The following is a 22,821-nucleotide window of genomic DNA, read 5'->3' on the forward strand; positions in this document are numbered from 1 at the left end:
ACATGACTGAAGCAACTTAGCACGCATGCAAGCACTGTATTGTATACTTGAAACTTGCTAACAGAATCAATCTTAAATATTCTCACCATACCCACACAAAGAAGCAATTATATGATGTGCTGGATCTGTTAACTAACCTTATCATGGTAATCATTTCGTAATATATACGTGTATCAAATCACCACGCTGTACACCTTAAACTTATACAATGTTATATGTCAATTATATCTCAATAAAGCTGGAAAAAAAGGAGAAAACACAAATTACAAATATCAAGAGTAAATGATGAAATGTCATTATTTATATTATAGACATTAAAAGAGACAATAATAAGAATAACTGTAAAACAAAATTGGTAATTTTGCTGAAATAGTCAAATATGTCGAAATACAAAGTTAACCCCCCCAAAGAAAGACTCAAAGATTTAAATAAATATGTTATCTCACATCTAATTGAAAAATTAAGTTATTAATAATAGTCCTACAAATGAAATTCCAGGCTCAGATGGCTTCATGGGTAAAGTCTATTATACATTAACAATGAAATAATATCAAACTTATGTATACAAACTCTTCTAGAAAACAGAACACTTCTTAATTCAATTTATAAGACTAATTTTATTCTGATACCAAAACTAGTCAAAGAAATGAAAAGAAAGCTACAAACCAACAATTTTTTGACAAATTGGACTGAAATAACTGGATCTTCATATGAGGAAGAAGAGGCATTTCAACCTTTACTTCACATTATACAAAAGAAGTTAACTCAAAGTGCATTATAGATCTTAATATTAAAGCTAAAAGTATAAAACTGAGACAAAAATATTGAAGAAAATCTTCACAATCTTGAGGCAGACAAAGATTTCTTAGGACACAAAAACACAAACCATACAAAATATATAAACAAGATTTCATCAAAATTTAATTCTACTTTTCACAAGACATCATTAAAAAATGAATGACAAGCAAAAGACCTGGAAAAAATATTCACATTGCATATATATGATAAAGACTTTTATCCAGAATATATTCAGAATTCTTGCAGCTCAATAAGAAACACCTCAGTTTTTTTTTTCCAAGTGGGGAAAGAATTTGAGTAGACTTTCAGAAGATAATAAATAACAAATATGCACATGAAAAGATGTTTATCATCACTATTTATCAGAAAATAGATAATTAATTAAAGCCACAATGAGATGCCACTAAAATGTATAATGGGTAAATCAAAAAGACATAATAATAAATGTTAGCAAGGATCTGAAGTAACTAGAACTCCCATAGATTGCTAGTGGGAATGCAAAATGGTATACAGCCATTTTGAATTAGAGTTTATTATAAAGTGAAACTAACATATACCATTCTACCAGCAGGACTACCCAAGAGAAATGAAACCATATGTCCATACAAATTCTTATACACCAAATCTATTTAAAATAGCTCCAGACGAGAAATAGCCTAAAATGTGATGTATGCTATTATGATATGGAATATTCCTCACAAAAAAAGAACTATCAATATACATAACAACGACATGAAATAAATCTCAAAACCTGTGCTGAGGGAAGAAAGCTAGTCACAAATGGGTACCCACTGAATGAGTCTACTTAAAACTACAGGAAACTATAGGAAAGACAAGTTTAATCTATAAAGATAGAAACTAGATCTGTGGTTGTCTGGGGCCAAGGAAAGCTGTAGGAGTGTGGAGACTGACTGTAAAAGGGAGCAGAGGGACTTTTCTCAGGTAATATTTGTGTTGATATCGTGATTGTGGTGATGGGTACATAGTTATATACATTTGTCAAAATTCATCAAACTGTACACAAAATGGATGCATATTTATTGTATACAAATTATAACTAACCATTTAAAAACTTACTCATGGGAAAGCAAACACTTTGAAAAAACAGAATACTTAACTCATTTTTATAAGACTAACACTATTTTGATACCAAAATTAGACAAAGGCATTCAAGTACCAACTACCTTAGTGTATGTTTATTATTAGCCTTCTATCAAGAAAAAACAACACTTGTACACATTGCTACATTTAAAACGGATAACCAACAAAGGCCTACTATGTACACAGGGAATTGTGCTCATTATGTAACAACCTAAACTGGAAAAGAATTTGAAAAAGAATAGTCATAGGTATATGTATAACTCAATCACTTTGCTGTACACCTGAAACTACCATAACATTGTTAATCAACTATACTCCAATATGAAACAAAAAATAAAAAAAATATATATATAAAGAAAAAATAAAGTCTCCATATATTATATATCCACCAAAAAAAGAAAAAAAAAAACACTGATCAAACATTTAAAGATATTTAGGGGTTTCCATGGTGACTCATTGGTAAAGAATCTGCCTGGCAATGCAGGAGGCACAGGTTCAATCCCTGGTCAGGGAAGATCTCACATGCCACAGAGCAATTATGCCCGTGCACCACAACTATTGAGCCTGTGCTCTAGAGCCCAGGAGCTGCAACTACTGAGCCTGCATGCCACAATTACTGAAGCCCGTGAGCCCTAGAACTTAAGATCTGCAACAAGAGAAGCCACTGCGATGAGAGACCCAAGCACAAGTAGAGAGTAGCCCTTACTCACCACATCTAGAGAAAAAGCCCGCCTGCAGCAACGAAGACCCAGTATAGTCAAAAATAAATAAATAAAATTATTTAAAAAATAAAATTAAAGATACGTAGGTATTTGCAGCAGGAGAGGGGAAGTTTGGATAAAGAGAACAATAATAATAGCTTCCTAACAAAAGTAATCTAACTTACAGTTTTGTCCTGAAGTCTTGCTACATTTTTTCTTATTTAAAAAATTTCATCTCCTAACCAGTCTTCTTTAAAAAGTATATCTCTACTGGAGACCAAATATTGATACTGATTTCCAAAAGCAAGACTTATATATCCCTGCAGCTTTCAATACAACTTTCAACAATTCTTCCAAAATTAGAATTATAGTTCACTCAAATGCTATTAATTAATATATGAGTTAAGTCAAATCTAAAAGTTTTATGATTGCAAAACCTGTTCATCTTTTGTGAAAAAATCAGACATATATAATAGTAGAGTAGCATAATGAACTGTCATCCCAGCCACATATCATTAAGATTACAAAATTCAAAATGTTATTATTTTTGTTTTATCTTTCTCTTTTCTTCTTCTTTCTTTAACAAGCAAATCTCAGATGTCCTGCTACTTGAATCACATATACTTCAACATATATCTCTAAAATATATTGATTTCTTAAAAGATTTCTATTTAAGATTATCTGCTTTTATACAGTATAAATATATAGCTTTCTCAATATATACATGCCTGGTTGAATTCTTGTGAATTCTCTTCAACATAATTTTTTTCAATTTCTAAAGCCTATGGCAGCTACATAATTAATAAAAAAAAAATCAAAGAAGACTCTTTTCTCTAAGGTTTCATTAAGTGTTGATAGCTTATGGCCTGCATTAAAGCCTGACATATTTAAATAAAGCATACAGATCAGGTTTTCATTTGACAAGGAAGCTGATTTTTTGCTTGCCTAAGGGAATGAACATGGTCTAGTCTTAGCTATGCACTGCTGTTTAAAATATACCATCCCCACGTAAGTATGTATATATGCTCAGTCATGTCCGATTCTTTGTGACCCCACGGACTGTAGGGTCAACAGGCTCCTCTGTCCATGGGATTTTCAGGCAAGAATATTGGAGTGGGTTGCTGTTTCCTTCTCCAGGACATAAGTATACCCCGGATGCAAAACCATATTCTATTAATACACAACCTAAAAATTAGTACAAAATATTCACAGTCTAGTAACACAGTAGAGGTACTTCTCACTAATTCATGGTCAAAGATTTTTCATAATCACTTAACATTTACCTTACTAAATGATAAAAATGATAAAAACTTTTGTCTTATACTCTATATAGAGCACATTATACTCTGAAAAGTACCTGATATATTTACCATATTATTTTGTTTCAGCACTTTATTTTAATAATGACATGAGTTGTACCACAGCTGACTTGCTAAATTCCTTAAAGTTCAACCCTACGATCTTAGAAGCAAGTAAAAGAATTTTCATCCATGAATAGGGGGTATGTTTAGCACGCCCTACCTAGTTGTCTGAAGATAAAGGGATAAGGGGATAGTGATATAGGAATCAACATGGAAAGAAAGCTAATTTCTAGTGTTTCAAATAACATTTTTGAATTGAAGCATTCTGGCTTTCAATATAAAGCATTTTGTAGATTCCCCCCAATTTTCCCTCGTGTTATCAAACAAGAATTAGTTGTGAAATAGTTACTCCAAGGCACATATATCTTAAGAGGTATATTCTACTTCTGTTTTACATTTCTTCTACAGAAGGTACAAACCATTCATCTTAGGAAGAATTACAAGGAATTATCCATAAGGTCAACAAAAAAATCTAATAAGCTCAGAGTAGCTCAGTTAGAATCTAATAAAAAATACAAAAGAGATAAACCCTCACCTTGCCTATTTCAGTGCATATAAGAACGGGGCTTATAAAGCATATGTTGACATTGACTAACTTGTGGTTGCATGAGGTAATAGTGCCCTCATTGACACATTATTCATCTGCTGCATGTTACTTGTCCTAACCTTTCAATTTAATTGAACCTAAAAGACCCTATTAAATTCAGTCTGGTTGTATAAGATTATGACAGTCATTAATGAGTCAGATTTTTAAGTGAGTTCAAGATAAACTGTCTGGTTAAAAGGGCTTTTCCCTTTTGTTTCCCTGCTGTTTATTGCAATGGAAACTAGAATACCAATATTTTTAGGACTTCATTAAAAGTGTAATACTGACTTTCCTTGTGTCTGAATTAAGTCAGGTTTGAAACTTGTTGGTTACTTGAATTCACACATAAATCAATACCAATGTGGTAAACTTTAAATTGAAACTCTCAAAGTAACACAAGAGACTGACCCAATTTTACTCTTCACTTAGGGAGAAAAAAATGAATTACAGATTTATCTCAGGAATGACCTCTGAAGCAAGTATACAATAAACATTCATTTTGTTTGTTCTTTTCCCCCATCCATTTTTCTACCAAAAAAGCAGACTGTAAAAAACTTAAGGCATACAATCAGCATCAGAAGTTCTTGCAAATAGCCTGCTTCTTTTAGTTTAAAATGTTTGACTATCCTTTTAAAGCATTCAAACTTCTCTCCCTCCACATCAGCAAGCTTTCACATTTACTGTTGCCTGTTGCTTGAAATAAAGTAAGGGTTTTATTGCGACTGGGTGATGGGTTGGGGGAGGGGAAAGTCATAGGATAGTTTTTGGCACAGATTTATTGAAAACAAATATTGAAAACTCCATATCCTCCTAAAAAGTAGTGAGAATAATATCTCACTACTCCTGTAATATCTGGATTTTGTTTTTTACTGACACACAAGTACACCTGAAAATGCAAATTGCACAGCAGTAATTACACAAACCTAGAAAAGGCCATGCTCATAGATGTATGAACAGTGAAAAATCAAAGTTCACTTTATGGTAATGATGTCAATAATGATTTTTAAATATATATGTATTGTCACTTAAGGAAATGAAAGATCATTTAAACAATTTGACTGTGAGAAATTGGGTGTTGAGTGGATCATGCTAAAGCTAAATTGTTTCAAATGTATATAAAAAAAAACTTAAGTGTAGTGCATTCACTACTCTGAGGACACTAATCACTGAATCAGAGAGACTATTTAACAAGTCTCCAATTCTTAAGATGATTTATCCCAACACCTTAAATGATAACACTCTCTATTGAAATCAGACAAAAAGGCATAAAATATGGTTGAGTACGGGCACTTCACACAGTAGTTATTTATGAATTGCTCAAAAAAGTAGAGCTCTAAAATTTATTTTGATTTTCTTAAACTCACTCACTTGTGACCAATCTCATGTGCAATGGTAAAAGCTGAACCCAGGCCAATGTCTTCATTAATGCTGCAGCTCCTTTCAGGCTCACACATTCCAGCCACAGAGGCCAAGCCTGAATAAACAGAAGGAGACACAAAGGGTCAAGCCAAGGTGTTTCAGTCTTAAAAAGCCCATACTTATAAATGCCTGGATTCTTTTTAATAACCTCCATGCACAGAAGGAGCAGTTGGCAAAAGGTTAACTTTCTAGTCATTTGCAAAATCACTGGGGGGAGTTTCACTTTGCCGGCTAGACATTAATATTTTTTGAACTGCAGTCAGTGCTGGAAAATGTCTAGACTAGGGGTTAGATTTATAAATTTTACTTCTGGTAACTTGGGACCACCTAGTAACTTGAGCCAGAAGAGGGAATTCAAGAAAGCATTTCTATTTTAACATTCTTCAGGCTGTAGAAAGCAAAATATATCCACATTATTTTTCTAAAGAGATCTGTTTAAGTTTAGTGGGTTCATAAAAATATACAAGCAACTTTTTAGTTACCAAAAAAAGGGAATCCCAAATGGTTTTTTAAAATGACATTTTTATAAAAACATAAATGAATGATTAAAAACAGAAAAAAGAACTGTTAAAAATGTGAGGTTTTTGAATTTTTTTTTAAATTTTCTGAAATTAGTCCTGCAAGTGATGCAACAATTTCTTTAAGTATTTTAATGGACAGAAAGTCATTCACACATTCAGTGTGGTTCTCCCCTCTCTCATTCCCCTAAATGAAGTAGAGTTTTAGTAATAAAGCAAAATCTATGGTGTTAATTCACTGATTCTGGTGAAATGTTATGTTACTGAAGGCATTTTTCTCTTGGGAATTTTACCATGTAAAAATTTTAATATTTATTTTCAAATGAATACCATGCTCTGTGATTAGTCCATAACTTTAAAATAGTGCTGAGAAAGAAAAAAAAAATTGTGTGAAAGATAAAATTTCATGTGTTATAAGGAAATAGATGCCAAGTCATACTTAACACACATATGTACTTAAGTTATTTAGAATAAAGTGAAGAAAGAGTAAAAAAAAAATTTCATATATTAGGAGTCTACTATCATCACCCAGGTATTAATAATTATCTTCCCATGAAAAGTGATTTCAATATGATTCAATTAATATTTACTGAATGCAATAAACAATGTTCTGTGTTAGGAACAATATCCAAGTTGCACTAATTTGGAACAGTAAAAGCTATCCAATTCATATTCTTACTCACAAGAAAACTCTAAAATTGCATTTCTATTGTATCAATTAATATGAAATATCAACACTTACTACCATATTGGAACAAAGTTGAGGTTAGCATTGGATTTGCTAATAGACCGTTTGCTTTTCTTACTGTTTTATGTTGGGGGGTAGGCAGGAATTGAGGAAGGAAGTAATTTCTGTCTCACAGAGTTAATAGTGATACCTTTGTTCTGCTCTTCCATTCAACTAGAAGTCTTGGGACTTGAAGAAGAGGAAGTAAAAAGAGAGATTAGTTGGGCAAGATGACTTAATTGTTTTTTTTTTTGGTTAATCAAAAAAAAAATTTAATGACTATTACTACTAAACTCCACAGAGAGAAAAAGAGAGGGAGGGAAAATACAAAAAACTTTGCAGTCCATTATCTTTTTTAAGCTATTGGGTTCAATACGATCCATAATATCGAAAAAATAAAGCCACTCTATTTGAATATTGTTTCTCTTTTGAGCTTTATGAAATCTGGTTTAAAAATTGCTAATATTTATTGCTAAATTAACAGTATTTATATTTCCCAAATATATTATTCAACAGGTTATCTTTTTGTTGTTATTGTTGTTCTTGTTTGGTATGTGCCATATAGCCCTATTTTTAATTGAGAATTCTAAATGACTCCCCAAGGTGTATTTGCAAGCACAGATTTACTTCTGCATCTGCTATAAAATTGTTAGCTCTACTGAAAGAACAATCTAAGAAAGAACAGTTCTGGGAAATAACTACGATTTATTGAAAATACAAGGTATATCTTAACTAAAATAAAGAATTTAGATGCTAATATATTTTTTACAACTCCCCACCATTTTTTCTTTTCTTGTAAAATTAAAGCTGTCAGTTTTTATGTGTGATTGTGTTAATAAGGGTTTGATTACCATCAGGTCATTTAGATTTCCTCAGTTTGATGGCCAGTTTGCATGCTTAAATCTACTTAGCCATGTCACAATTAGTCACCAGCAGTACTAAGCAAGACAATATCCAAGAATTGGGATAAAACCAAAATGAAAGTTAAAAAGACCACTCAAAAAGAACAAAACCTGATCAACTGTGCTGATAACATATGTGCCACATATTAAATTCAACACATGTATATATAATGCAGTTCATTCAGTTTTCAGCATAAGAGATAGTATAAAAATAATTTATAATTGTTTATAATTTGACAAACATAATTTATATTATGATTGAAAATACATTGACATGTACCCAAGTATTAATATATTAATTCTGGACATTAAAATATACCAAAGCATTAGGCAGTGTTATTTATGTCCCAATAAAGAATGTATCTCAAGTATAAATAAACTGCTTTTAAAAAGCAAAATAGACTATGTACAGATCCTACATATGAATATAGCTATACATATTTATTTCCTCAAAATATATACACTAGAGAATACAAGCTGTAGCTGGTATCCTCTTTGGGACTTAGTGGATACTGTACCTAAAACTGATTAGGCACATAATAAAGGCTTATAGAATCTACACAATAATGGAGGGAATAATTCTACATGGAGGGATAATTTCTACATTAAATAATACCAGTTCATTTCTATAGTAAACACCCTTATATTTCCTTAAGTGACTTTAACAATATCCTTGCAGCATAAGGGCAGATATTACTCTTAACTTCATAGATAAGGAAATTGAAGAACAAAGAGCTAAATAAACTGTAAAAGGTAATGCACTAAAACTGTCAAAGCCAGTGGTTGGTTTTTAGCTCAGGTTCCCTTCCTTTGGATTATTGTTGGTCTTGTTAACATAATACACTATGAAGAAAACCTTTCTGATGTGAGCTTTCTCAGAAAAAAGAGCTCTTTCTCTGTTATGATTTTAACTAGCAAACTTCTCCACCATAATAGTTGTCATTGGCAAACTGGGATTTCTTCTTTCACCATAAATCCTGAGGGAAATGGTGAAAGAGAAGCCTGGGACGGCAGGTAAAATCATCAAGAGAAATTTTAATTTCTAAAGGGGTATTTAACTGACCTCCTCAGGAAGTGAGGTTAATACCTTTTCTCCCACCTCTACTTTAAATTTGATCTTCTCAAAATTCTCATGAAGTGCATAGGAACAGATTTATAACTATTCCTTTACAGATAAGAAAAGTGAGACTTGTCAGAGAATCTAGAGAATTCACTTTCAGTTGCTTAACCTCTAGGTCTGTAAAAAGTCACTATGACACTGAAAAAAGAGAAAACATAGAAAAAGCTCCCTTTTTACTTAAAATAATTCTAATTGCTTAACAATTTAGTTGACTTGAAAGCTACTATTTTCCCTCATTTGTATTTGCAGTTCACATTTAACCACTATGAAGTTATGCTCCGCAACAATGCATAATTTTTTAAATTGTAGACTAGTATAGAACTGCCTTAAAAATGTGATATTTAGGAAGAACAAGGAAGATAATTCTGCTCTCTCTCCAAGTCTGGTTATAATATTTTACAAAATTGGAATTTTTTTCTGTACAGGTAATAAAATTTTCCAATAATATCTTAATTTATGAGGACACAATCTTTCCACAAATTTGGACCAAAAGAAGTACTGTTCTTAATGTCTCTGCATGAAGTATCTCCCAAGTTTCTTTTTCCTTTCCTTTCCTGAGATTTGAAGGTGCTTTAATTTGCCCTCAAACTCTCAGTATTTTTGGAAAATACATTACAGAAATGGATTATATGAAAATGAGTGGTAACTTTTGATTTAGTATTACTGTGTGATGATTTTGAAACACCTTCTAATTTGTTTTTAATCATCATTCTACTTGTTTCCTAATCAGTGACATATCCACAAAGGTCTGGTTTAATGCTTTATAGGAATAATTTCAGATGTGCCAGAAATGAAAATTACCAAATTAATAATGATTAAAAACTAAAAGTATTGGACCAAAAAAGACAATCTGAACTATCTTCCCTTTATAAAAAAACTTACCCAGTGTTCCACAGGGCTTATTTTTATAAGTGCAGATATCATATCTATAGAGGAGAAAAAAGAGAAATGAAATTTATAATCTGATGAAAATTTTTAAATGTTTTGTATATTCATCACATTTATTTCATGGAGCTTTGGTTGTCAGACCACAATCAGTGCAATTATAAGCAGCCAGCTGGAGTGTCGGCATTTTCAGCACTCTAGGGGACACGCCGGCTGTACTACACTCACAGCCTCTGGCTGCAAGCCAATGGGACACCTGCCAGTAAGAAAGAAAGGTTAAAGTGGATTTCTGTAATTGCAAGTTCCATAAAACCATCTACCATACTGTTTTGAAGCTAGAATAGCTTGTCTGCAGAATGCTACTGCTTCTACAAAAAGCAAACGGGTGGCTTTTTATTCCCAATATCTTTTGGACCTGCTGGAACATTTTTTTTATTATAGCCACAGACGGTATTTTACACTTCTGAGCTATAAGCAATATTTGGAATTCCTTCAACTCTAACACAGGTTCTTGTTTTTAAAAAAAAAAAATAGGGCAAAACAACAATGGGAATAAAATTGGTATCATATGGTTTTCCTAGTTATATATCAATAATTTAGTGTGGTTAAAATATAAACATTTTACAAAGAACTAAAAAAATAGCTCAATAAAAACCTTTCCTAATGTTGGTCAGATACTTATTCCAATGTTGTACTTCATTAAAACTCAATATAAAAAATAGAATCCATAATACTCCATATTTTAATGTATATTACATTTAGAATGCTAAATCAATATTGATGCAGACATTTAAGTACTTTTATATATCTTTTTAATCGAATCTCAAAAATCAAAAGTATTCAAACTACTAAAGTGAAAATAAAAAATAAAGTTAAAAAGACTGAACATTTTTGTTTGCCTACAATTTATGCTAGAAAGGAAAAGCTTTTTTGGAAAAAAGAATAAACTGTCACCAACTACAGGAAAATCTAAGTTGGAAATTTTTTTTTTAACTGTATATAAATGGTTAGTCCATATCACTTGAAGAAGGGGTTAATAATCAATCTCATTCTTGTTCATCATATCAAAATGTGTTTTCAAGAAACAAATATTATACCGTTGATTATTTCACTAAAATCCCTGAAGATTCCTTTTGCCTACTTTTGAATTTCAAAATCTTGATCTTGATGACTTTATATTTGAGAAAAGGGATTTCTTCTCTTCTTGCATAACTTTATCTTCTGACCATTCTCACATTCATGCCCTCTCTTTTCCTGTAATTAGTAAACCACAGGATTGCAGTACCTGGTACACTTCTAAATATAAGATAGATACCAGTATCTAGTACACACTTGAATATAAGAGAGATGGTACTTGGTGTACTTATCAAAGCACCAGAAAATATATTCTGGGTGTCACAATCAATTTATCTTGTGATTATATGTGTAATGTCTATGACATTACATAGACACCACCCAAACCAGCAGTCTTCAACACAACGTAAACAGACCTCTCATTGGTAATGCAGATACAAATGCATTACCTATTAAACAGAGCCTATTTCCAAATCATTAATTTCCATTTGTCAGTTCAGTTCAGTTCAGTTCAGTCGCTCAGTCGTATCCGACTCTTTGCGACCCCATGAATCGCAGCATGCCAGGCCTCCCTGTCCATCACCAACTCCCGGAGTTCACTCAGACTCACGTCCATCGAGTCACTGATGCCATCAAGCCATCTCACCCCCTGTCGTCCCCTTCTCCTCCTGCCCCCAGTCCCTCCCAGCATCAGAGTCTCTTCCAATGAGTCAACTCTTCGCATGAGGTGGCCAAAGTATTGGAGTTTCAGCTTTAGCATCATTTCTTCCAAAGAAATCCCAGGGTTGATCTCCTTCAGAATGGACTGGTTGGATCTCCTTGCAGTCCAAGGGACTCTCAAGAGTCTTCTCCAACACCACAGTTCAAAAGCATCAATTCTGTGGCACTCAGCCTTCTTCACAGTCCAACTCTCACATCCATACATGACCTCTAGAAAAACCATAGCCTTGACTACACGGACCTTAGTGGGCAAAGTAATGTCTCTGCTTTTGAATATACTATCTAGGTTGGTCATAACTTTTCTTCCAAGGAGTAAGCGTCTTTTAATTTCATGGCTGCAAGTCACCATCTGCAGTGATTTTGGAGCCCAATAAAATAAAGTCTGACACTGTTTCCACTGTTTCCCCATCTGTTTCCCATGGAGTGATGGGACCAGATGCCATGATCTTCATTTTCTGAATGTTGAGCTTTAAGCTAACTTTTTCACTCTCCTCTTTTACTTTCATCAAGAGGTTTTTTAGTTCCTCTTCACTTTCTGCCATAAGGGTGATGTCATCTGCATATCTGAGGTTATTGCAATTTCCATTTGTACCCCTACCTAAAGTTGGTTTGCTGAAAATGCATCTGCAAGTCACCAATATTCTGTCCCTCTTTCACTTTTCATAATTGGCCTGTTTCTACTTTACAAAAAAAAGAAAGCATACTTCTCACCCGTCCCAAACCTTGTCACCATGCACTGTTCCCCTGGGGATAAAAGTCTCCAGAGCATAATGCAAGTGGATAATTCAAGAATGCATTGATCCTAGAGGATAATCCTTTATGTGAAAAGCAAGAAAAACTGAAGGGGATGATGCTTGTTTCATCCTGGGAAGATCTTGTGTCTGTCAGTCTATCTGACTGTTTATTAGTAAATCTGTCTATCTATCTCATAATTAGAATTCAGAGGTGAGATGGTTGCCATGGAGTGTATTAACAGGCTGGTTTGATCTAAAAAATAAAGACATCAAAGTCTGACTTAGCTAAGTAATTTGGAAGCTAGGAGTGATGTAGCCAGTTAGATTTTATGTAGACATTTTTTCATGACAATGAAGTAGGCACCTCTGAAGTTTTGAAAACATTTATTTGAAGCATTTACACAATATATGTTTTTAGCTATAGTCTCTGTAGCTATCTAAACTTGCAATTAAAAGTATTTTAGATTTAAAATATGCAAAGTGGTATATAATTTCTCAAAATTATTTTAGGGGTCAAGTTAAGCAAAAAATTTGAAAAGCCACAGACAAACACAACTTATATTTCCACCTCTTAGCATTCCTTTCTTATCTTCTTTTCTTGTTCTCATTTTGCCTATACCCTTTATATTACTGTAGATGAATATTATTTCATTCTGTCATGACTGCAAAAATACTTACACAAAAGCTAAAGATACCAATAATAAAAGCTAAAGCATCCTAGACTAAGATATTTCTATTTGCATTTTCTTCAGCTTTCTCCAATCCTTTAATATATCTATATAATTTTTCTATAAGCCATTCTATAGAGAAAAGACATCATTTCTTATTGGCTTCTTCATTCAATTCATACTCTATCCTTCTCTGTTCTATACTCACAGAGAACAATTATGACCTATGCTTCACCTATAATATCAAGTACTAAAGGCAACATTTTTACCTTCATTCTTTTCTATACAGATGTACTGAGTACCTATCATGTGCCCAGATACAGTGCCATATACTTAAACCTAAAGATGAACAAGTAAGTTATAGTCTATTTGGGAAAAGACACATAAGCAGATAAGTTACAAAATGTGAAAAGATGATTAAATAAATGTTAAAAAGCTAAACTTACACACAACAGAGCTAATACTTGCTAGCTATTATAATTAAGATTATTGTCACAATCAAGTTATAAACAAAATACTGTGGAAATACAGATGAAGGAATGATTCCGTAATAGAAAACTAGGAAACAGATGCATATAGAACATAACATCTGAAATAGATTTCAAAGATCTAGCCAGATAAAACAGAAAAGTAAATGCATTCTAGGTAGATAACAAAATAGTCAAAGAAGCAGAGTTTGGAAAGGGTATGGCATGTGCAGGGAACCATGAAAAATTCAGAGAGGCTGAAACACTCAAAGTATAGGGTAAAATATCAGAATACGAATTTGGGGAGTTGTTGTGGGAAGTATACAGTATTAAATACTCTGAATCCCAAACAGATTTTTTTTTCCTATAGGCAAAGAAACAAGTTTGAACAATAGGAAACATTTTTAAGTATGTTTATATGAATGTGTATACAGATTAAGTTTGCATACAGATAAGTGTGGAAGGTAAATAAATGATGGGTATCTGAGAGTGGGAGGTAGAAGAGTTGGGGAGAATACAATGATTTTTACTCTTTTTACTATGTGTGTGTTTGTTGCTCAGTCATGTCCAACTCTTTGCAACCCCACAGTCTGTAGCCCTGTCCATGGAATTCTCCAGGCAAGAATACTGAAGTGGATTGCCATTTCCTTCTCCAGGGGAATTTCCCAACCCAGGGATCGAACTCTGGTCTTCTGCCTCGCAGGCAGATTCTTTACCGTTTGAGCTACAAGGAAGCCTCTTAAAAAAAAAAAAAAAAAAAAATGAGGCCTTAGCACCTGAACAGGGACATGAACCCTGGACCCTCAGATTAAAAGTCTGATGCTCCAACGACAGAATTATCCAGGCAATGTATACTCTATTACATCCTCCCTCAGTGTTAGTTGTTCAGTCATATCTGACGCTTTGTGACCCTGTGGACTGTAGCCCACTAGGCTCCTCTGTCCATGGAAATTCCAGGCAAGAACAATGGAGTGGGTTGCCACTCTCTTCTCCAGAGATCTGCCTGACCCAAGGATTGAACCTGGGTATCCCACACTGCAGGCAGATTTCTTTACTGTCTGAGGCACCAGGGAAGCCTAATAAATTTCTGTTTAGCCAAGATTTAATCAGAAAGCATTTTGGCTATACGGGCCTTTGATTATCAACACAAGAGATAACTGATAACTAGCCTAATTAATGTTTAATACGTGTTACCTGCCTCCTTAGAAACCTGTCTATGGTCAAAAAGTAACAGGTAGAACCAGACATGGAACAACAAACAGGTTCAAAATTGGGAAAGGAATATGTCAAGGCTGTATATTGTCATCCTGCTTATTTAACTTATATGCAGAGTACATTATTTGAAATGCTGGGCTAGATGAAGCACAAGCTGGAATCAAGATTGCCAGAAAAATATCAATAACTTCAGATAGGCAGATGATACCACTTTAATGGCAGAAAGTGAAGAGGAACTAAAAGCCTTTTGATGAAAGTGAAAGAGGAGAGTGAAAAGGCTGGCTTAAAACTCAACATTCAAAAAACTAAGATCATGGCATCCAGTCCTATTACATCATGGCAAATAGATCAGGAAAATGTGGAAACAATGTCAGATTTCATTTTCTTGGGCTCCAGAATCAATGCGGATGGTGACTGCAGCCACAAAATTAAAAGACACTTGCTCCTTGGAAGAATAGCTATGTCAAATCTAGATACTGGTAAAATGCATGGAGAGAATAACATGGAAACTTACATTACCATATGCAAAACAGATAGCCAATGGGAATTTGCTGTATGACGTAGGGAACTCAAGCAGGGGCTTTGTATTGGTGAGATGAAGATGGAAATGGGAGGGAGGTTCAAGAGGGAGGGGACATGTGTATATCTATGGCTGATTGATGTTGATCTTTGATAGAAAACAACAAAATTCTTTAAAGCAATTATCCTTCAATTAAAAAAAATTTTTTTTTAAAGAAACCTGACAGTGTTTTAAAAAGCAGAGACATCACTTTGCTGACAAAGGTCCACATAGTCAAAGCTATGGTTTTTCCAGTAGTCACGTATGGATGTGAGATTTGGATCATAAAGACGGCTGAGAGCCAAAGAATTGACGCTTTTGAACTGTGGTGCTGGAGAAGACTCTTGAGGGTCCCTTGGACTGTAAGGAGATTAAACCAGTCAATCCTAAAAGAAATCAACCCTGAATATTCATTGGAAGGACTGATGCTGAAACTGAAGCTCAAAGACTCTGGCCATTTGATGCAAAGAGCTAACTCACTGGAATATACCCTGATGCTGGGAAAAACTGAGGGCAAGTGGAGAAAGGGGTGACAGAGGATGAGCTAGCTGGATGACATCACTGACTCAATGGACATGAATCTGAGCAAATTCATGGAGACAGTGATGGAGAAAGAAGCCTGGCATGCTACAGTTCATGAGGTCGCAATGAGTCGGACATGACTTAGCAACTGAAAGCAACTGAAAACGTGTTTTTCATTGAAAAAAAAAGAAAATCAATGATGCTCCAGATCTGTAGACTGGCCGAAAGATCACAGAAGTACTCTACTACTCTTCATGAACACTTACAATAATTCAGCGAACTTTGCAGGCTGTACACTAGGATAAAGATTCTAAGATTTGTCTTGTGTGTCTACTCAGTGGTTTGAGTATTACAGCGCTGACAACTCTAAGAGTAATAGAATTCTGCCCCTAAAATATGTTCATGCACACATGCAATTCATTTTTTCACAGAGAGTACCAAAACAGCCGAAATGTCATCCAACATTAAACACACGGAGTATGAACTATTTTTTGACTCCTTGCTTACTTTATAAATATTTGTATGCTTAATGAAATTTGATCTAAAACTTCCCTTCATTACAGTTGATACCATACACTCACCAAACCCTAAGAGTACACCTGATCATATTAGCTTAGGTCAGTCTGACAATAAAAATTCCTGGCTGATGGAAGGAAGGGGTGATAAAGTAACACAAAAATAATACTCTCAGCACCCTTATCAATCTCTAATAAATCTTGACCAACCCAGATATGGCAGGAGTCCCCAAACTTGGGCGTTTGTCTAAACTACAGGCTAGGCTAAGAAATACACTGGAGTCCTACGCAGTGAGAGAAAAGCTGAAATACAATTAGAAAAAGGTTTTCCAGATTCTGAATTTAGATAGAAAAATAGCACTTTTTCACTATGGTATTTTTTTCTTTGTTTTCTTTTCATGAAAGAATAATAAAGGGCTCAATCAAGGCAGGTGAAAAAGAGCTAAGAAAAGTGATCAAAAGGATTCTAGATAAACCCAGATACCTAAAGGAAATCAGGGATCTTTTTGAATGAGTAGATGAATGCACACATTGTCACTTCCTTACCTTCAATTCATCAGGGTGAATTGACTGAGCAAGATCAAAACCAGAGTTAGCTAAATATCTATTACTATAACACTGGTATACTTTTCTGCTGTAGATACTTTAAACTGTCTAATCTCCTAATCACTTTGGCTAGACAGGGCTATCAGAGGAAACTGACCAAAACGTATCATGAAGCTCCATTTTAATATCTGTACAATATAGCACTACCTTACAGTGATGTAATACCTGGGTGGGTTCTTCAGACCTTTCTTCAAAAACTACATTCCATTCTTATGCAAGTGAAACAATCATTGCAAAGAAACATTCCTTTCAATGATTTACTTTTGAAAGTGAAATGATTCAAAATCTAAACCTTGAGTCTCATTTGTTTAACACCAAATCACAGACTAACTTCCACAGAATGTCCTATGTACTATGCTGTCTCATTTTGTTCTCTTAGATGTGGTGGCAAAAGCCAAGTGATGGTGACACAGCATTTTTCAGCTTTCTTTTCATGTGCTAAGGCTCATTGTAAAAAAAATTATCTCAGTTCTAAAAACAATTGTAATAAAATGAGAAAAATTATTTTAATCTAATATATTTGAGAACCTGGGAATTTCAAAGTCAAGGTGGCTGCAGATTCACTGTCTGGTGAGAGCCCACTTTCTAGCTTGTACACACTGTGTGCACATGACCTTTCCTTGGTGCTTGCTCTCATGAAGAGACAGAGAGCTCTGTGTCTCTTCCTCTTCTAATAAGGGCACTAATCTTATCATGAGGACTCGGTCCTCATGAACTCAACTAAACCTAATTATTTCACAAAGGCTCCACCTTCAAATATCATCATACTGGGGATTAAGACTTCAACACTGGAATGGGGGGTGTGGTTCAGTGGCTCAGTCGCGTCCGACTCTGCGACCCCATGGCCATGGACTACAGCACTCCGGGGGGGGTATATATTCAGTCCATAACATTTCACCCCTATGCCCCAAATTTATGTCCTCCTCATGTCCAAATATGTTCATTCTATCACAGCAACCTCAAAAGTCTTACTGCATCCCCGTATCAGCTCTAAAGTCCAGAGTCTTACCTAAGTATTGGCTAAATCAGATATGGGTGACACTCTAAGCATAATTCATCTTGAGGCAAAATTCCTTTTCAGTTGTGAACTTTTGAAATCAGAAAAGTTATGTGTTTCCAAATGGAGGGACAGGCCTAGAATAGATGTTCTTATTCCAAAAGGTAGAAATCAGAACGAAGAAGGGGGTGATAGGTCCCTAGTAAGTCTAAAATGTAGCAAGCAAATGCTATTAGACCTTAAGGCTTGAGGATAATGCTCTCTGATATGATGTTCTCCTTTCTAGAACCACTGGGGTGGTGGTATCATCCCATGGCTTCCTGAGGTGGCCTCACCCCTTCAGCTTGGCAGAGTGTTGCCCACTTGGCTTCACCCACTCAGCTTTCTGTGAGGGCCCTCCCATGCAGCCTTGCAGGGCAAAGTCTTGCCCTGTGAAACCAGGTAGAGGCAGTCTTGCTTCCCAGGCTGCACAGTCTGGGCCTGTGGTGGGAGTAGTAGCCCTGCTGGTCTCTGAATTGTCTTTAGGGTCTTTCTTCTCTTTTCTTGAAGGATAATTCACATTCACAGCTTTCTTTCATTCCATCCTATTTTCTGTTTCCTTTTGTCCCAGCTGGCAATTTTTTTCCTAGTATAATCCCAGTTCTATTCCTGACTGTTTAGATGGCTGCAGAGGTCAGCCACACACTGACTGTTCTCTTTTGAACATGTTTCCTCACTTTTTGCAATCTGGACAGGATGAGGATTTTCCAAATCTTGAAGTCCAGATTCTTTTCTGTTTAATACTTCCTTCTTCATTTCTCTCTTCTTATATTTTATTTTAAGCAGTTAGGAGGAACTAAGGCACTCCTTCAATGCTTTGCTTAGAAATCTTCTCAGCTAAATATCCAATTTCTTTTCTCACAAGTTCTACCTTCTACAAAACACTAGAACACAAACATAATTTGGCCAAGCTTTTTTGCCACTTTATGACAAGTTTCAGTAAGATTCACCTTTTCTCCATTATCCAATAACCCTCACTTCTGACAGAGACATCGCCAAAATGGTCTTTCCATCCATATTTTTATCAACATTCTGCTCACGATTGTGTATTTTCTAAGAACACTGAAGCTTTCTCTACAACTAACTATCCTCCTTTTATGAGCTCTCACCAGAATCACCTGTAAAGCCCCTTCATAGCAACTAAGCTGCTTCTTCTGCTGCTGCTGCTGCTAAGTCACTTCAGTCGTGTCCAACTCTGTGTGACCCCATAGATGGCAGCCCACCAGGTTCCCCCGTCCCTAGGATTCTCCAGGCAAGAACACTGGAGTGGGTTGCCATTTCCTTCTCCAATGCATGAAACTGAAAAGTCAAAGTGAAGTCGCTCAGTTGTGTCCGACTCTTCGTGACCCCATGGACTGCAGCCTACCAGGCTCCTCCATCCATGGGATTTTCCAGGCAAGAGTACTGGAATGGGGTGCCACCGCCTTCTCCGCTTCTAGCAGGCACCTTAAAAGTTTTTCAGTCTTTACACACTACCAAGTTTTAAACCTACCCCACCTCTCAGTACCAACTGCTAAATTAGTTAGCTTGGGCTGTGTAACAAAATACCAGAGACTGAGTGGCTTTATCAACAAATATTTATTTCTCATATTTCTGGAGCTAGCAAGTCCAAGATCAAGGTGCTGGCAGATCCTAGGTCTGGTGAAGGCCCTCTTGCCAACTCACAGACAGCTGTGTCCTCACATGGCAGAGAGAGAGAGGGGGCTCTGGTATTGCCATCTTATAAGGGCACCAATTTCATCAGGCGGCCCTACCCTCAAAATCTCATCTAATCTAATTACTTCCTAAAGGTCTTACCTCCTAATACTATAACCCTGGGGGTTAAGATGATGACATATGTATTTTAGGGGACCACTTTCAGTCCACAACACTACTTTAAACAGCAAATTTGATTCAATTTATGAACTTCACTGCACAAGTTATATTTTCCCCCAAGTTACATGTTATATAATAATTATCTCTGTATCCAAATGACCTTAATTATCTTGGAAAAGTTACTTGCTAATATTTTTGAACTCCTAAAATGCAAGACAACCATATGTATATTATCTGATAAAGGGACATAATTATTATTATGTGAATACCTTATACATTAGTCCTCAAAGATACGTCAGTTATTTGTTTAATAAATATTAGACATATTTAGCTACTAATTCCTCTCTTATGTCAGAGGTTACCCATGTTTTTGCTCATGGGATGAAATAAAGATTTACCTTTAAACTGTAAAACACAACTCTGGTTATTCACATTATAATATGAATTTTCCATTCAGTCTACTAGGATTTTTCTATTGGGAAGCATAAAGATAGTTAGCAAACAATGATTTTGCAAAACAGTCTCCAAACTATTATAGCAAAATGTTGATCGACCTGACAAGATTGAAACTTTCATATGTAAGTTATAAAAGGCCTACCAACACAGGATTTTCATTACTTTACAATCACCAGTAGCTTCAATTCAAAACATTATCATTTTGGTTCTCCGGGCCTATCCTCAATAGCATTTTAATCTTTCTACATCTACTGGTTATCTAACAAATTTTCTCTTTGATTGCTTTGTCACTAAATCATGATATATTATTTTCCATGAATAAATTGTTTCTGTATTTCTACACATTCACAAAAATCAGGATATTGCATTGTTTGCATTCTGTTAGTTAACAATATATTTTGAGCATATTTTTATGTTAGTAAAGAAATATGCACATCATTTTAATGACTTTATCAAATTCTACTGTAACAAAATTTATTTAAACAATTTTCTACCATTGAAAACATAAATTTTCCTAAGTTTTCACTGAAATAAACTTAACTGCAATGAACATCACTATGTTTTGGCACATTTATCTGATAATTTTTTTCATATTAAAATCCTAGAAAAGAAACACATTTAAGGATTATCATTCATATTGTAATGATCTCATTCTTGCTCACTTCAATAACCTTAGGTCTACCTCTGTCCCCTCTCTACAATGAAGCTGTATTTGTCTTCTTTTGGTTTCCTGAACATATCATATTTTCCCCCATTTCACGAAATCTGACCTTGCTCTTCCCTCTATTTGAAACACTTTTTAACCAACCTTACTCTCTTTGCTGGGTTACTCTTACTAATCTTTCAAATTCCTAGTCAGTGCAATTCCTCAAGGAAGTCTTCCCTGACTAGATGAGGTTTCCCTAATCAATATCCGTGGAACTCCCTAAATTTTTCCTTCATAACTTTCCATACCTTTTCCTTTCCATCAGATGGGTAATTTCATATGTATGTCTTCCCACTAGATTGCAAATTCTTTGAGATTAGGGACTAGACTGTTTGCTCACTACTGTATCCCAGTACCCAGCAAAAGGCCTGGCACACAATAGGTATTTAGTGTTTATAGAATGTCCTCTAGAAAAATATCCCATTTTTGTGAACGTGTAGAAATATAGAAACAATTTAATCATGGTAAATAATATATCACAATTTAGAAAAAAAATCAAGGAGAAAATTTATTCATTTGTCAGTTTATGCTTCTGCAAGCATATTTCCCAATGCCCTTGCCACTGAGGAGAAAGTTATTTTAAGGCACTAAAACAAAGTTAAATAATGAAGTTCTTGTGTGTTTGTCAGGGAAGCAGAATTTTTTTAAAGGTACATTTAACAAAGCAATGCCTAGATAATGGAACAAGTTTGATTCATTTAAAAAACTATCTACTAAAAGATTCTCTCATAAATTTAGAAATAAATTTAGAAAATTAATTCATTTTTTGAACAAATATTTACTGAGAGTTTACCATGTGTTGGGGTAGGGAAAAAGATGGACAAGACTAACATATTTCTCATCTGAAGAAGCTTAGAAGCTTTTCTAAGATCAGCAAAAGATTAATCAGTTCAGTTCAGTTCAGTTCAGTTGCTCAGTCGTGTCCGACTCTTTGCATTACCAAAAAAAGCAAATCTTTTCACTCTTTTACATCAGTGGAGTACAATTTATTGGACTCAACTTTAGTCATTTTAGTATTATTGTGTTCTACTTTTCCTTTGTTTTTCATAAGAAGTGGATAACTACAGACTAGAGGATAATCTTTTCTCAGGTTAGCTATATTCTTCCTTTGAGTTTCAACTCTATTCATAACTCCCTAATTTATATGCTATGCATCTCTTGTTGGGGTGAATACAAATATCTTTTATCCAACTCCACCTAATATATTATTATTATTATTATTATACTTAAAGCTTAGCTCTGCTCATACCATTCTCCCACTCAAAAACTCAATTGTCTCCAAAAAAATCTAAACACTTTAGCTTGGAGTTCAAGACCCTCAAAAATCTCACTTTACCTTTCTACAACTACCTTTTACTTCTCCCTACATACGTCTTTTATTTTAGCTAAATTTGAAATGATATTCACCACTGTCTAAAAAGTGACAGGAATGTAAATTGCTATACCCATTATGGAGAACAATATGGAGGTTTCTTAAAAAACCAAAATTAGAGCTACCATACGACCCTGCAATCCCATTCCTGGCCATATATTCAGAGAAAAACATGATCCGAAGGATATATGCACACCAATGTTCATGGCAGCACTGTTTACAATAGCCAAGACATGGA

General features: G+C 34.7%; 1 protein-coding gene across 6 annotated transcripts in view; it reads right to left on the minus strand.

The window, feature by feature from the left end:
• The window catches only part of ADAMTS6 (ADAM metallopeptidase with thrombospondin type 1 motif 6), a 290,379-nt gene that overhangs the window by 162,369 nt on the left and 105,189 nt on the right, over positions 1-22,821 (minus strand). For all 6 annotated transcript variants that reach the window (XR_005724833.1, XR_005724832.1, XR_005724834.1 and 3 more), the window contains exons 8-9: positions 10,116-10,159; positions 5,916-6,021 (exon numbers count right to left, since the gene is read on the minus strand). Coding sequence is in view for 2 of the 6 variants with exons in the window: in XM_040262604.1 (XP_040118538.1) it covers positions 5,916-6,021; positions 10,116-10,159 (150 nt within the window). In the remaining 4 variants the exon portion in view is untranslated. The remainder of the gene's footprint in view (positions 1-5,915; positions 6,022-10,115; positions 10,160-22,821) is intronic.

This window comes from Oryx dammah, unplaced genomic scaffold (assembly GCF_014754425.2).
Source record: "Oryx dammah isolate SB20612 unplaced genomic scaffold, SCBI_Odam_1.1 HiC_scaffold_20, whole genome shotgun sequence".
NCBI lineage: Eukaryota > Metazoa > Chordata > Mammalia > Artiodactyla > Bovidae > Oryx > Oryx dammah.